The 16,699-nt window shown below is 36.2% G+C and overlaps 1 protein-coding gene across 1 annotated transcript; it reads right to left on the bottom strand.

The window, feature by feature from the left end:
• Positions 1-1,250: 1,250 nt before the first annotated feature.
• LOC138692161 (zinc finger protein 83-like) lies at positions 1,251-15,919 on the bottom strand. Its single transcript, XM_069815196.1, has 6 exons — positions 15,551-15,919; positions 13,609-13,746; positions 11,830-11,967; positions 9,302-9,439; positions 6,592-6,674; positions 1,251-4,029 (listed from the first exon to the last, which is right to left on the bottom strand). Exons 2-6 carry the CDS (start codon positions 13,720-13,722, stop codon positions 2,703-2,705), a joined length of 1,800 nt encoding a protein of 599 aa, XP_069671297.1. The 5' UTR covers positions 13,723-13,746; positions 15,551-15,919; the 3' UTR covers positions 1,251-2,702.
• Between the last annotated feature and the right edge of the window lie 780 nt (positions 15,920-16,699).

Below are 16,699 nucleotides of genomic sequence, written 5' to 3'. Positions count from 1 at the left end.
TGCATAGATGATCATAGCGAGATGTGATCTGTGATAGCGAGAACTCGACAAGTGTGTGGAGGAAGGCTCTTCGCATCTTTCTCGCAACACATTTCTCGCTGGCGAAAACTCAAGTGTGTTATGGGCCTAATATGGTACAGGAATCGTACATGAACTGATCCATGAACCGCTTGTTGGAACGAACCTAAAGTCGCCAACAACCACTGACAGTGAGAAAAAAAAGTGTCTAAAACTGACTATTACAGTGGCCAGGGAATGCTAGAGAGAGAGAACCAGTGAGTACCGATCACGCAAAGAGTAAAATTGGATAAACTGTAAAACAGCGAACGCCACTAGGGCAAGTTGTCCCCACCCTCGTCGTCCTATTCCTCCCTTCTAATGCCAATTCTCATCTCAGCACCTTTCAGTTTCTCTGATGTTGTCACTCGTGTGTATGCTGCCTTTGTTCAAAAACGTTGTAAAACACTTGAAGGGATTTCATGGAAAAACCATTTTCCCATGTTGCAAAGTCCAAACCTATTTCTTAGATTCGCTGAGAGGATACTTATTTTGATCCTGTTTTTAAGTTTTTTTTCTACAGAATATTTACCTGGCTAAAAACTCGCTCCAATTCCGCATTTGAATGTGGCAACCTCAGATCAATATGCCAATGAAACTAATTCGGAAAAAGGATTTTCACCAGCAGCATCTTTATATTGATTAACTTCTTTCCAAAATTCTACAGTGGTAAACTCATTGACCCATTCGTTAGTGTACCGTATGTTTCTCCACAGGTTTTCAATTTTATCAAACTCTACTTCATACCCTAAAGCTAAAGCCAAATCAGTAAGAGGTGGATTAACTGATTTTAGAACTTCACTGGCACTAAGCAGTAATATTTTCTTGAGAATTTCTACATTTTCAGGGAGCCTGTTCCAGTTATGTCAGGTTCTTTCTTTGCAAATAATACACTTTTCGCGTGCATTATTCTGGATGTCACCAAACAAGTTGGAACTTTTCAGCTCATTTTCAACCGAAAACCTAAGATATCGGAATGTATCAATATGGTCGTCAATTCTACACTTTAAGGATGAATATTATAGCCAAAGGATATAAAATTCAGTCACTTATTAAACGTAGCTATCAAATTTGTTAGTGAATCTAATAATTTTGTTGGATCTGCATTTTCTGACTCGAATAGTTTACATATAACGTGTTACTATTTGGTTGAGAAGCATTAGTCATCCAAACTTCATAGCCACCAGCGTGGCTCAGTCGGTTAAGGCGCTTCCCTGCCGGTCTGAAGTTGCGTTCGGGCGCGGGTTCGATCCCCGCTTGGGCTGATTACCTGGTTGGGTTTTTTCCGAGGTTTTCCCCAATCGTAATGTGAATGCAAGGTAATCTATGGCGAATCCTCGGCCTCATCTCGCCAAATATCATCTTGCTATCACCAATCTCATCGACGCTAAATAACCTAGTAGTTGATACAGCGTCGTTAAATAACCAACTAAAATAAAAAAAAAATCCAAAGTTCGTAATAATACTTACATTTTCTGCTCAACCTACTTTGAGACTTAGACGTTTCATTACAAACTGCAATGGCTTCTATGCAGGAACTATATACCTACTATTACGAATCCGAAAAATTTGGATCGCTTGAGTTTTCACATAACCATTATGGGAAAATATGGAAAAACCAAGTCAAGTACAGATTCGATTGTCACTCCAGTTTGCAGCAGAGTCACGTCAGAAGTTTGATTTCATAGAGGACACAATGTGAAAAAAAGAAAAAAAAAATCAAGTATGCCTAATGTATTTTTTATTCTTATGCTATATAAAATGTTAATATATAGTCTATGTTATCACATTCAAAATAGGTTAATTTTTGCATTGTTGCCAGACAGTACAATATGTGTAGCTGAAAACCATCAAACTCCACAAATATTCGCAAAGAATGTATGAAGTTACCTATATTTGATGAATCAAATTCTTCATCGGACGCACGCAGTTAAAGTGCTTGAACTGCGCGACATTCCACAATGGCGACAATTCTTTGAAGAATATTCCTCCAATATTTTTACGTGACTGGAAATATTTAAACAGTTTTCTCTCCATCGTGTCTACAGTGTGCACTATAGATTTTTTGTAAGCTATTTCACGACGTTTTATCACCATCTTAGTTTATTTAGCGTCTGAATGTGATGAGTGATAATGCCGGTGAAATGAGAAGGCTTCTCGTCTGCGAGGAGATGTTTATGCTCTCTTATAAAACTCAGATCGAAAAATACTTCCGACAATCACCGCATTTGAAAGATATCGCGATTGTGTGCAGGTGTTGAAGGCAATTTACGTTACTCATCGCCGAGAAAGACCAGATTAATTACATGTGAAAGGTTCTGTCTGTGTGCAGGAGTTTGTTTTTCAGGCCACTCGATTGAAAGAAATACATCAAGTTTGACAGTTTTCTCACTCCTGTGCACGCGTGCATCGCTTTTGAGGGAGACTCCAAGAAACACCGGATTTCCAAGCTTTCCCACCTCTGTACACGAGTTCCTGCCCTCTTACGCCATTCGAATGACAGAAACAAATCCAACAAACACCGCATTTTCGCATGTGTGCGGGACTCGAAGCTTTTGTAGGGGTCTGGAATCTGATATCGTTTGCCATATACACCGCATTTCAAAGGTTTCTCGCGTGTGTCCAGGTGTTGATGTATTTTTACGCTACTCGATTTCGAGAGACACAACGTTTCTCGCCTGACTTTTGCAAGATTTCTCACCAGTGTGCACTCGTTCATGCCTTCTAAGATTACGCGACGCCGAGTAACACTTCCCACAAATATCACATTTAAAACTTTTCTCCCCTGTGTGAAGGCGTTCATGGCTTCTTAGATGACTGGACTGCCTAAAACATTTACCACAAAGTCCACATTTGAACGACTTCTCACCCGTGTGAAGGCGTTTATGGCGTCTTAGACTACTAGACAGCGAGAAACATTTACCACAAACATCACATTTGAAAGATTTCTCATCTGTGTGAAGGCGTTCATGGGATCTTAGATGACTCAACTGCGAAAAACACTTATCACAAACATCGCATTTGAAAGGTTTCTCGCCAGTGTGAAGGCGTTCATGGCATTTTAGACTATTCACCTGCGAAAAAGACTTGTCACAAACATCGCACTTGAAAGGTTTCTCGCCAGTATGAAGGCGTTCATGGCATCTTAGATTACTCAACTGCGAAAAACATTTGCCACAAACATCGCACTTGAAAGGTTTCTCGCCAATGTGAAGGCGTGCATGGTATCTCAGATTACTCATATCCGAAAAACACTTGCCACAGACATCGCATTTCAAAGATTTCTCGCCAGTGTGAAGCCGTTCATGCCATCTCAGACGACTCAACTGCGAAAAACACTTGCCACAAATATCGCACTTGAAAGATTTCTCGTCGGTGTGATGGCGTTCATGACGTCTAAGGAGACTGGAAGCCGAAAAACATTTACCACAAACATCGCATTTGAAAGGTTTGTCACCAATGTGCAAGTGTTTATGCCTTCTGAGACTACTGGACATCGAGAAGCACTTACCACATACATCACATTTGAAAGGTTTCTCACCAACGTGCACAATTTTATGCCTTTTAAGTTTACTAGGCTGGTAGAAACATTTACCACAAACATCACATTTCAAAGATTTCTCACCAAAGTGCACGAGTTTATGCCTTTTAAGATTACTCGACTGCGACAAACATTTACCACAAACATCACATTTGAAAGGTTTCACACCAACGTTCACTTGTATATGCCTTGTAAGATCACTCGAACTTGAGAAGACCTTACCAGAAACATCATGTAAATGCGTCGTCGATTTTGCCGGATTGGAGAGACATTCTTTAGACATTTCGAATTGCACATGTTTATCTTCATGAGTTCGGGCTTGTTTTCCTGAGGAATCTGAATTCTTGGGAATCTCACACACAATCTCGTTCTCTTCATCTGCAATACTGTCGAATTCTGATGATAGAGACCTCTTCTTGGCAGCTGGAATCCTGACGAAAATATACTATCAGTCAATAGAATAGTCGCAACAAATATGCATTACAGTAATCAACTTCAAACCTAAACGAACTTATTTCACGAGAAGAAACGTTACCAATAGAGATACAATGCAATAAAAACATTACGAGTTATGCTGGAAATATCAAAATTTCTCAATCCCATGATTCCCAATTAATAGTTGGTTGGACTTTGTATTAAGAATTCTCTGTCTAAAGGCTCCTGCCAGTTAGGTTTTTGGACAATTTTTGTTCTAAAAACACTATATTATTATATATATAATTAAACGTGAAAAATTAATGTTTCCGTGTCCTTAAAAGCAAGTAAAATTACGTTTTCATGTTACATTCTCAATTGAAATAATTGCATGTATATTATGAGTATTACCATTAATCGAATGCTATCCTACAAAGGAAAATCATTTAATTTTGCTTCATCGTTTTTGGACATAAATTTGTAAGTTTGTGCGATGGCTTCCCAATTCGTATTTCAACTGTGTATATCTTCCGTTGTGGTTTATTCTTATGCTACATACAATGTTAATATATAGTTTTTTTATCACTTTCAAATTTGGTTAAGTTTTGCATTGTTGCCAGACAGTACAATATGTGTAGCAGAAAAGCATCAAACTCCACAAATATTTGCAAAGAATGTCTGAAGTTACAAATATTTGCTGAATCAAATTCTTCATCAGACGCACGAAATGAAAGTGCTTGAACTGCGCGACATTCCACTATGGCGACAATTCTTTGAAGAATATTGTGCCAATATTTTTACGTGACTGGAAATATTTAAGCAGTTTTCTTTCCATCGTTTCTACAGTGTGCACTATAGATTTTTGTAAGTTATTTTACGACGCTTTATCACCATCTTAGTTTATTTAGCGTCTGAATGTGAGGAAAGTGATAATGCCGGTCAAATGGGTCCGAGGTCCAGCACCGAGAATTAAGGCTGGTTCACAATAAACCGGAAACGGAAACGACAAAGAGAACGAGAACAGATATAATGTTAAAATAAATTTATTTAAATGCAAGCTTCCACAATAGTTACTATTGAATGCACACTCCTAATACAATTATTTTAACAATATTTCCGTTCCCGTTCTCGTTTCCGTTCCCGGTTTATTGTGGAACCAGCCTTTATATAGCATTTGCTCATATTGAGTTAAGGGAAAATCTAAAAAAAACTCAACCAGGTAATTTGCTCTGACAGAGAATCGTATCTGGGCCAACTGGTTTCGCAGCCAGATGTGCTAACCGTTACTCCAGAGGTGTGGACTCGCTCTAGATATAAGTGGAATTGTGGCAGTTCTATGTTGAGATGAGTTTTCGTGCTCATTAACACGCACATTTGCAGTCTTGCATTCAATGAACCCGGAATTTGAAAAGTGAGGCATGTTTTCACCGACTAGCCTACAAGGAGCTCAAATCACTGTGAATGTGCCTTTTTATATCGTTGTCTCTCCGTTTTGACATTTCAATTTTATATTATCCTGCTCTTCGATAATTTCTTTACTAGAGTACATTGGCGAAGCATTTCTTTCAGATAGTTTCGGATGTTATGGACGTCGGTTCTTCAAAGTATGTTGCTGTTTTTGAGAGCCAGAATGAAAATATGTACTAATGTTTGGTACTTTTGTAAATTTCTCTTTTTTCCTTTCAACTCGCCACTTTCTTTTTATAAGAACTTGGACCCACTTAATTTTCTTTTTTCATCTATTGAAATATTAAAACGTGCCCAAACAAAGAAACTATAATACAATGATACCAACACAACCTGCTACACAATTAAGGCGTGAAGCAAATAAAAACTGTGTATTATGAAAACTGGGCAAACAGGAATGAACTGTGAATGTACATTGTTACATTGCACAAAGATATTCACCATTACTTAAGAATTAAATTACTTACTGCTACAAATGGATTGGAAGTCTGGAATTTCGGCAGTTTTTAGTCCACAATAACGTACAAAATACGAGGATAAAGTAATTCGAATATCTATACACGTTTCATTGATACATTTCCATATTGCTCTAATTATATGGTTTAAAGATTTCCATTAATTTTTTAATGTAGTGGAGAATAATAAACAAAAGAACATGTGACAGGAATGTCCTAATTCTTAATACCAATCGCTTTGTCAAAACACAACACCAAGGCCCGTCGGTAACAGCTGTTCGACAACGACATCTAAAGACCTTGCACTACACAACAATGCAGACATCTCACCAGGTTTCAGCTAGCTGTAAGCATGTTTCGGAAACTCATAGAAGGCAAAACGCTCTCCTGGTTATTAGGCCTACATAATGGAATACAACAATAATTTGGCATATATAAACCTATTATTAAGAGCATTTAAAATACCAATACACTACGTAAATCCTCAATGTTTATACACTGGAAAAACAAATGCAGACGCCAAGCGCATCCCTACACGTACACGCACGCTATCTGTTGGTGCTAGTTCAGAGATACAGCCCTTCTGAAGGTGCTGCTAGCCAGTCACTGAAAAGGAAGTTCCAAACGCAATAAACTCTCTACATAAACCACACTCACCATTCCGTGAAAATCTCGTTGTCCTCTGCTGTTCCTTCCACCCTTGGCTCCTCAGTCACTGTGTCCAAGTCACTCTGCTCTTCCTAACACAGAGCAAACAAAACAGAAGGATAGCACAATTTACATTAACAAATGAGCAACGATTCTATATGCCACAGAAATGCATGTAAATCTTATTACGACAGGAGAAGTTTTGTTAACAGAGGACTATTCTTGGGGCAGATATTTCATGGGGTAATTCTTTTCCTTATATAACAGCGTTGTTGAAGCTTTTTTCAACATGTGGCAAAATAAAAGTGTAATCTAAACTACCACGACACACTCACATAATCGAAAGGTGTAGTTCCCAAAGTGCGCAGGGAATTTTAGGAGGGAACTACAGTAGTACTATAATATACAAATAAGATGAAATTAATGTATATGCATTAATATATAAAGTACAATATTAAAAATTTTATATGCATTATTATTGTCAACAAACGGGGGAATGATAACTTAATGTATGGTGAATTGGCGCATGTTGCAAAAAGATTGATAACAGAAACAAATTACATAATATTCACTATTTGAAGTAACAGAATTTTTGTATTTGTATTTAAAGTTTATAATAGAAATGTAAAATTTATTGATACAAAATAATTATACAGAAATTGAATGGGAATGTTGAGAAACCCCACACGTCCAAAAAAGTGAAATTTTCAGGAAAAACAGAAAACCACACAGCTACTCTTACGTAATACTTTGAACCCGAAAAAAATATATGCGGTGGTTAAGTAGAATAAATATTTGCGGTTAAGTAGAATAAGTCTAAGATTTTCAGTAGATTTCGTCCCTATGCAACATCTATTTTCCGACAAAAAAATATAAAAGCCGTTGGATATGTGTTGTTTCTCAATATTTTGAACATAGGCTACATTAATTAGCAGAATGCAATAAAATATTACGGGGGAATGATAACTTGATGAATGGTGAAAGAAAACAGAAACAAATTACATATTATTCGCTAATTGAAGTAACAGAATTTTTGTATCTGTATTGAATTTTATGATAGAAATGTAAAATACATTGATACAAAATAATTACAATTAAATGTAAGTGTGTAATTGAATAGGAATATTGAGAATCCCCACACGACCACGAAAGTAAAATTTTCAGGAACAACAAAAAACAACACACATACTTTTTTATTTTAGTTGGTTATTTAACGACGCTGTATCAACTACGACGTTATTTAGCGGCGATGAGACGGATGAGAGCGAGATGGTATTTGGCGAGATGAGGTCGAGGATTCGCCATAGATTACCTGGCACTCACCCACAGCTTCTATTACTTTATACTGTGAACCCGTAAAAAATATATGTGGTTAAATAGAATAAGTCTAAGATTTTCAGGAGATTTCAATTATATGCGACATATATTTTCCGTTAAAAAAAAAATAAAAGCCTTTGGATATGTGTTGTTGCTCAATATTTTGAACATAGGCTATAGTAATTAGCAGACTACAATAAAATATTACATCTCTTCTCACAACAAACGGTTACTTAGCAAAACTGTCACAGATCATCAATACAGAGTATTTCAGAATTTCTACTACAAATTCTAGGGTTGTAGAGGGGATTAAGTAGATAAAGTTTTAGGAACCCATGTCCAGAAATGTATCGTTTCGATGCAAAATAAGTTTGAAGATCGATTCGATTTTTTGCGACGCTGATATCTCTGCAGTTGCGAGCGTCGTTAAATAAAATATAACATTTCGATTCGATTTAAAAATCTACCTCTTCACGGTACACAAACAAAATGGGCTGATGGCGACATGTGCAGTCCACTGATATCGTCTGTCCTGTCCTGTACTGCTCAATGACTGAATCACTACTGATGTGAAATTCTGTAGAACTGCTTGTAAACAGAAGACACACGATATCACGTAGTGCTGAGTAGATGTTGAACAGGATAAATGGTAAGGACATCCTTGACGTATTCCTGTCTCAATTTGACTTCCTTCTGACATTTCTTCTCCTATCCTGACTTTCAATCGTTTCATATAAATATTACTGGACAGTCTTAACTCCCTTTCTTTTTTGTAGGTTATTTTACGACGCTCTACCAAAATCTTAGGTCTCTCTTTCTAATCTACGCCAATTTTCTTAAGGAACCCCATCAGTTTATTCTGTTATAAGCCTTTTCTAGGTCCACAAAGACTAAATACACTTCTTTATTCTACTCCAGGTAGGACCGATTCTCCGTAGCAGTGCAATTGCATCTCTCGTATCTTTTCCTTCCCTAAGCCAAACTGCTCTTCTTCCAACTATTCTTCCATATTAGAATGTAATATAAACCTCTATTCAGTATTTGTAAGAGACTCTTCGCCGAGTGCGATATTAGACTGAAAGTCCTGAACCCCTTCATTTGCTAGCATTATTTTCATCGGTAGTGGAATCAACACTGTCTCCGTAAAATCTTCAGGCCCTTCGCCTTTCTCGTATATTTCGTTGCATAATGATATAATTTCTTTCTTATGTTCACCCAAGCATTTCACTAATTCAATGGCGGCTCTATCATTTCCTGTTGCTTTCCCATTCTTCATTTCCTACCTATATTAAAACTGAATGAACTTCAGTGACAGAAAAAAGGACGTAAACTATACAATACTTTGATGTATGCTGTATCGATCTGGATGAATCAGGACATGCATTCGTTGTTCTGCACTCACCTCAGGTTCACGTTTCACCAGAGGAAACGAAATCGGCACCGGATCTTCCTCAAATTTTATCTCAGTTGTGAGACCTTGGCTTTGGTCCTCATATTCCTCCTTTATACCAGTCACATAATGATCCGAAAAATTCCGTTCCTGCAGTACAAAGACACATCTTAAATGAGCAATTTATTACAGTGTTAGAAGACGACTTCTAACTTTACTAGTTGTTCTCTATGTGTCCGCATGCCATAGCCTGATCACAACACACAGCATGTTCTTTACATTATGATGAATAAGGCCAGACCACATATGTAAATGCTTATTGTAATGCAAAAACATCTGTTATACACATATAACACTTTTATTGAGCCACCAATGCTTCTCGGCAACAAAACAAAAATAAAATTGAAATTTGTTATACATGTTATTAAGGTCTGTGATGATGGATACGCAAAAATAACTGTTCGCAGTATTTTAATATTTAGACCATTATCCCACATAATATACTACAGTGAATTATATTGTAGCATATCTTCAACACTGAGTTAGATTAACAACAAAATTTCCATAGTTTTGTAAAAAACAATGAAACACTGGATTGCTCTGTTGCCAGCACACAATATTTTTAGGATGACTGTACTCAATGGCTAGAAATTCCTTGTGTAAGAAGGGAAACTGTGAAAAAAACCACTATTTCTTCCTTTTGTTCCATTTAAATAGCTGCAAAAAAGGAAATATTCCCAATTATCCCTACCTCCCTGACTCTATCACCTCTACCCTCCTTTCATTTGTTTCACTTATTCGAAGTTGGTACACTAGAAGTATATTGCTTCGTACCGACAAGTACTGAAAACATTATACCATTCAGCTACCACAAAGTTCGACAAGAAGATTTGGCAATGTCATTTGAACAAGTATGAGTGGGGAACATTGTGGGACATGGAAATTATTCACTGTCAAATTCGTGAATTGTACCACTATCTAAATTGGAAACAGACTACGGCACAAAGAGTTATGTTGTGTTTAGAGGCGTGAGAGAGAAATCAGTAAGCAGAATAATAAAGATAGTAAAATACAAAATTTTCGTACATGCTGTACTGCATTGCTAAGGCAGTCATATTTTCTTTCCATGATTGTACATTAACAGTTCCGCATATGTTAATTCCTCACACATTACACTTCTCTTATATAATTGGTTGTCACGAAACGTTAATAGTGGGGGAAATGAACCCAGATCGATTATATCTTCCAAAGGAACTTACTTTTATTTCTATGACCACATTGCATTATGAATACTGCTATCAGTAGACAAGAGAAGAATCTGGAATGAAGTTCCCACAACAAAACAAATCTGTATTTTTAGAGGGAAATCATAGCAGCATTACAAAAGAAAAATGCGGTCACCTACAGGAAATAATTTGGTCACTGCGTTCGGATTGTTATTACAGTATCTGTCACAGTATCCAAATTACATTGCTACAATTCTGATTTCGTAAATTAAAAAGCTGTTCATACTGTACGACTTAATAGGCTTCGCGTCATCCTTTTCATTATGTCTTCGATATTACCGCGATTGAAGGTCTTGCAATCGATATATTTGCCATGACATTCCCTATTTCGATCTGGACCATACAGAAATCCATTTAGAATTCCCTGGTCAGAATTCTGAAAGGAATCCGGTCATATGAACAGAGACGATTCGGCGAAGTGGGTAATGGTTCATTTAAAATAACGCAAAGAATAAAAATCCGAACATGTAATACGGATCGATTCTGGTAAGTGGAGGCCTACCTTAACAGCAGCAGGATGGCTGAACATAGTTAGCGTGTGTACACACACAGAGACAATACACACAAAGACACAAATACACACCAAGACAAACACACATACAATATTCACCTATGAACATGGCTAGTGTGCGTACACACACACACACACACACACACACACACACACACACACACACAGACAATACACAAACACACATACAATATTCAACTAAAAAAACGCACGCACGCACACACGCACACACAAATAGAAAATGTAGAATTTAATCGGAACATGTACATATTAAGAAGTATTTTGAACATTCTATTATGGTCGCCGTATTAGGTAGTGTAATTTATGAAATTGTTAAAAGATAGGCCAATTCTTAAAATAAAGGAGCCAATACCTCTACGTAGAGCTACAAATAAAACAAAATTACTTATTTGAAACAGTAAAAGTATTGAGAATTTTAGACAAAGGCACAGACACAACAAAAAGAAGTCGTGTCCTTAAAGTACAACATATTACCAAACACACTGTGGAATGTGTAACTTGGCTATCGTTAAGAGGATGTGCAACAGGCAAATTTGCTTTCAAATTTAAAACAAAAAGTGAGATAAGAGTTCAACATTAGACATCTCTGCAACAAGGCATAACCATTATTAACAAATAGTTATGATACTTTTCCTGTCTCTAGACCAAAGAGTAATGTATAAACCAACCAAAATATATAATATTAATATTATTAGAAAGTACATTCCTTCAGCTCCACTCACCTCAGGTTCATCTTTCACCACAGGAAAGGAAGTTGGCACAGGATTTTCTTCAAATTTGACTTTGGATCTGAAATCATTGGTCTGGTCAACATATTCCATCTTTACACCAGCCATATGCCCATCCAAAAGATTCCGTTCCTGCAGTAAAACGAGACATCATAATTGGACACTTTGGGATTAGTGTAACCAAAGGAAAGTGGACAGCTAAAATGGGCTCATTATTAAATAATTTTGAGTACATGCAAGGCATATCAAAAGCCTGAACTAACCTCATCTGTCATAGATACGTATATGCAAATCATAAACAAAGTCTAAACGAATCTGTCACAGAGTCGCATATGCACGGAGTACTGAAAGCCTAAAGTAGCCTAACTTAATCTAATAAATTAAGTATATTATATAATTATTTCTATGGCCACAATGTATCATGAATATTGCTATCAGTAAAGAAGAGAAGAATATGGAATGAAGTTCCCGCAAAAAAAAAAAAACAAATCCTTATTTTTTAAAGGGAAATCATAGAGTATTGCAGCATTAGAAAAGAAAAATGTATTCCATCCTTTCCTCATTCAAGAGTAGTTCAAATAAATTAACTTCCTGGAAATCGCAAACAATTAACAATATGAGTATTTATATCTATTTGCAGGTTTCAATATGATTTCAAGTTACTCTGGTTGCTCTCTGCTTCCATATGGCCAGTAACTGGTTTATTACTCGTAGCATTTGTATCACAGGTAAGAAAAACTCAATGAACGGGAAGCAGACAATAAAGATAGGCGCTCGGACTCTTATCACAATCTACTGTATACAGTCGCGAAGCTCAATATGTAGTAAACATGCAAACATGGGTAGTTGCCCACCACTAGCATTGCTACTGTCGCCTCATCATCGCAGATCTCTCTCCTAGTAGACGAGAAAATATGTTACGCTTTCGTTGTCGTGTTCTTTTGGAAAAATTAACACCTTCCTTCCATTATTGAAATATTAAATGCATAAAGTTAATTTGTTATCTTAATGAAGTATATTAAATTCCACCATAAACTCGAAGATACCTGCAAGAAATAAGTAATATTATTTTAGTTTGTGCAAAACGAACTGAAATTTACAATAATCGCTTCACTCATTCAAGATTATAGCGATAATGAACTATGAAACCAATAAATATTAATTTGCATTTCCCTTTACAACAATAATAATGGAAATATGAATTAATGGAGTAACTTACGCGTACCGGTACTTGTAGTGTAGGCTTACGTAGTTAACAAAGTGGGATGAGGTTAAGCAATAATAATCACACCAGAATTGGAAATAAAACGTCATCAATAAATTTTATTGTAACAGACTTTTTCTACGTCTCTAGTAAAGCAACAAATAAAAATAACAACAAAATTAACAGCTATAATTAAAAACATATCCTTTGAAAAAAATAGGCCTAAGCAATAATAATCCCACCAGAATTGAAAATAAAACGTGATCAATAAATTTCATTAAAACAAACTTCTTTAGTAAAATAACACATAAAAAAAATAACAAATAACGCACACGCACACACACACACACAAAATAGAAAATATAGAATTTAATCGGAACATGTGCATATTATGCAATATTCTGAACATTCTATTATGGTCGCTCTATTAGGTAGTGTAATTTATGAAAATGTTAAAAGATAGGTCAATTCTTGAAGTAATGGCGCCAATACCTGTAATGTATAAGCCAATCAAAATATACCATAAACACTGGAAGAAGAACACAGTACATTCCTTGAGCTCCACTCACCTCAGGTTCATCTTTCACAACAGGGAAAGAAATTGGTTCCGGATTTTCCTCAAATTTCATTTGAGATGCGAAATCATGGCTCTGGTCAACATACTCCATCTTTAAATCAGTCATATGCTCATCCAAAAGATTCCGTTCCTGCAGTAAAACGAGACATCATAATTGGACACTTCGGGATTAGTGTAACCAAAGGAAGGCAGACAGGAAAAATGGGCTCATTATTATATAATTTTGAGTACATGCAAGGCATAACAAAAGCCTGAACTAACCTCATCTGTCATAGATTCGTATATGCAAGATATACCAAATCCTAAACTAACCTACCATGTCACTCATTCGTATATGCAAGATATACCAAATCCTAAACTAACCTACCATGTCACTCATTCGTATATGCAAATCATAAACAAATTCTAAACGAACCTGTCACAGATTCGCATATCCACGGAATACTGAAAGCCTAAAGTAACCTAACGTAATCAAAAGTATTAAGTATATAGGAATACATATTACATTTATTTATTCATTATAAATTGTTAGCTTTTTTTCTGGCCTTTGTGATGGTCGACAAGCGTATGTTCCTCTTTCCTCAGCATGGTATGAGAACGGCTTCAGAAAAAAACCACAGAGAAGTTAGCGCACAAGTACTTTTGGTGATTTTGGAACTGAAAATAGTTGAATTTGTAAAGTAGTTTTGGTGGAGCTGGCGTTGAAAAACGAATGATTTTATGGCGCTATATTTTGGTGGAAGAAGAGATTTTTTTTTACTTCTTTACTATAGCGTTACCAAAGGAAGTGGGACAGAAAAAAAATGGAGCACATATTTTGAGTATATACTATGCAAGGCATAAGAAATTAACTTAACCTTACCTGTCACTGATAAGTATACAAAAGGGATAACAAACGCCTCAGACTAACCTATCACAGATTCGTAGATGCAAGGCATACCAAGAACCTAAAGTGATGTAATTTTTTTTTTTATCCAATGCCACCAGGTTGTCTTTTCGACATTTCCGGTATTCTCTCCTGGCTGTGGCTTAATTGTAACCCACTTCTGAGGTTGGGGCGCCTGGAAGGCGGAGTTACATTACTCCGTTGATGTGATAGGATGATTATGATAATGTAGTGCCAGGAGAAGTCTTAAATCCAAAATTAACCTAAATTCCAGACCTGGACGAACACAGGAATAATCCCCTTTTAAGGAAAAATTCCTATGCTCTAACCGGGAATCGAACCCGGGACCTCATGAACTATAGCCAGAAGCTCTGACCAGTAGACCATGAGGCTGTATATAATATATAATATAATATAATTTAACCTGTAACAGATTCGCAAATAGGAATAGGTAGAAGCGTATCGTGATATTAAAGCTAGTAATATACAAACAATCTAGTAGGAAAGGAAATAAGTATTTGCTAGCTTTGCCAACATAACAAATAAAATTTTTAACAATATATCCCTATTATCTTAACTTTCTCTCTATATGAACAAACTAACGTACTGACAGTTAACTCATTTCAAAATAATAAAAAGAAAGAAATTAAATTTGAAAGCTAGTTGTACAGCAAACAAATGCTAATCTTCGATATCGCACCACACCACACACGGGAGTAACGTCTGATTAATTACGGGTGATTAGGGGATGGCTAAGTGACATTAATTCGAGGAATGTGACAAGGTGAGTGGGTTAGTCCAGAGATTTATTAAAGTGAAATGACGGCGAGAAATTTTGTAATGTGGGGAGATACTTAAGTTTCACCCACACAAAATACACAATTATTATTATTATTATCATCAAGAAACTATGAATATCATATATAAATCCCACAAGGATAGCTGCCTTTCGGTAAGGGTTGCCAAAAGACACAGCTTACTAAACAAGTTGATATAAAAATACACACTTGTGTTATCACACTCTCTCGTGTAGAAAACAGCAGCTCACCTCAGCCTCACACCTTACTATGGGAAAAGTGATCACAGCTGGAGATTCTTGAGATTTGTTTTCTGATATAATAGTCGTAGCAATTCATCTTTATCTAATTCTAGTTTTCACAAATCATTTGACCTCCAGTTGGACGTGAGCAGGAACTAAGGAAGCCGTGATTATCGCTGGTAAAGTTTCGCTCGAATATAAAACCAGCAACCTCGTATGTAAATAATTAATGTGAACGAAATAGCACTTCATTTGATTCATAGGCCTATCCAGTGAGTGGCCCGGGGATGGATCTCCCAACATCTCCATCTCATACATCTATTGAACTGTCTAGTGTTATTGCATATCCAGAAGGAAAACTTTGACTGAGAAAGCAATTACATATTAATAAATCTCGTTTTTTTTTACACTAAACCCGTTTTCATTATATTTAATCCCTGTCGAAACACATTATTTGTTAAAAAGGCGCACGTCCAACTAATTTAAGTGGGGCATGATTGGTTATATTTCCAAATAGACTTCTCACGAATTTGAGTTAAGTATAATTTCCTAATTTGGATTATTCAGAAAAGTAATAAACTTAAATTATTAAGCAAGAAATAGTTTTTTGTTTCTCCTGTAAAATTTCTCTTTCTGGACATCGGCCCCTTTAACATTTGAAGTATACTGGTAATGCCTGTAGTTACAGTTTCAATTTAGTGAAATAAGGATAACTATTGCAGGTACAGTACATTCCTTTTATACACAATACGGAAGACAATAATTATTTTCTACATTGCATGGGTGACCGTGAAGAAATCACTTCACATAGAAGTACTTGATCGTCGTTTAATTCTAGATAGAGCGAGGATTAAAATCTTTAAGAGAGAAGAAACAATAACCACACGAGTCTGTAGGACTGTATATACTCTTACCTATAATACGCTATATATGAACATTCATACTGTTTATGGATTATACACACAAGATAACGGAATTCAACGACTTGTATTATGAGTAAAGTTACTAGGCTGAGCTCTGATAGTAATAACAATGCTACAGTAATTGCTGTACAAAGAATACGAGTCTTGTTGCTGTTTACAGAAGAAGTGTGGGTTTCAAAATACGAAAGATTTATTAAAAGTGTATTGGTATGAAAAGAGTATAACTTAACCACTA

Source organism: Periplaneta americana, chromosome 16 (assembly GCF_040183065.1).
Source record: "Periplaneta americana isolate PAMFEO1 chromosome 16, P.americana_PAMFEO1_priV1, whole genome shotgun sequence".
NCBI classification, from domain to species: domain Eukaryota; kingdom Metazoa; phylum Arthropoda; class Insecta; order Blattodea; family Blattidae; genus Periplaneta; species Periplaneta americana.
This window is presented reverse-complemented; position numbering and strand designations above follow the sequence as displayed.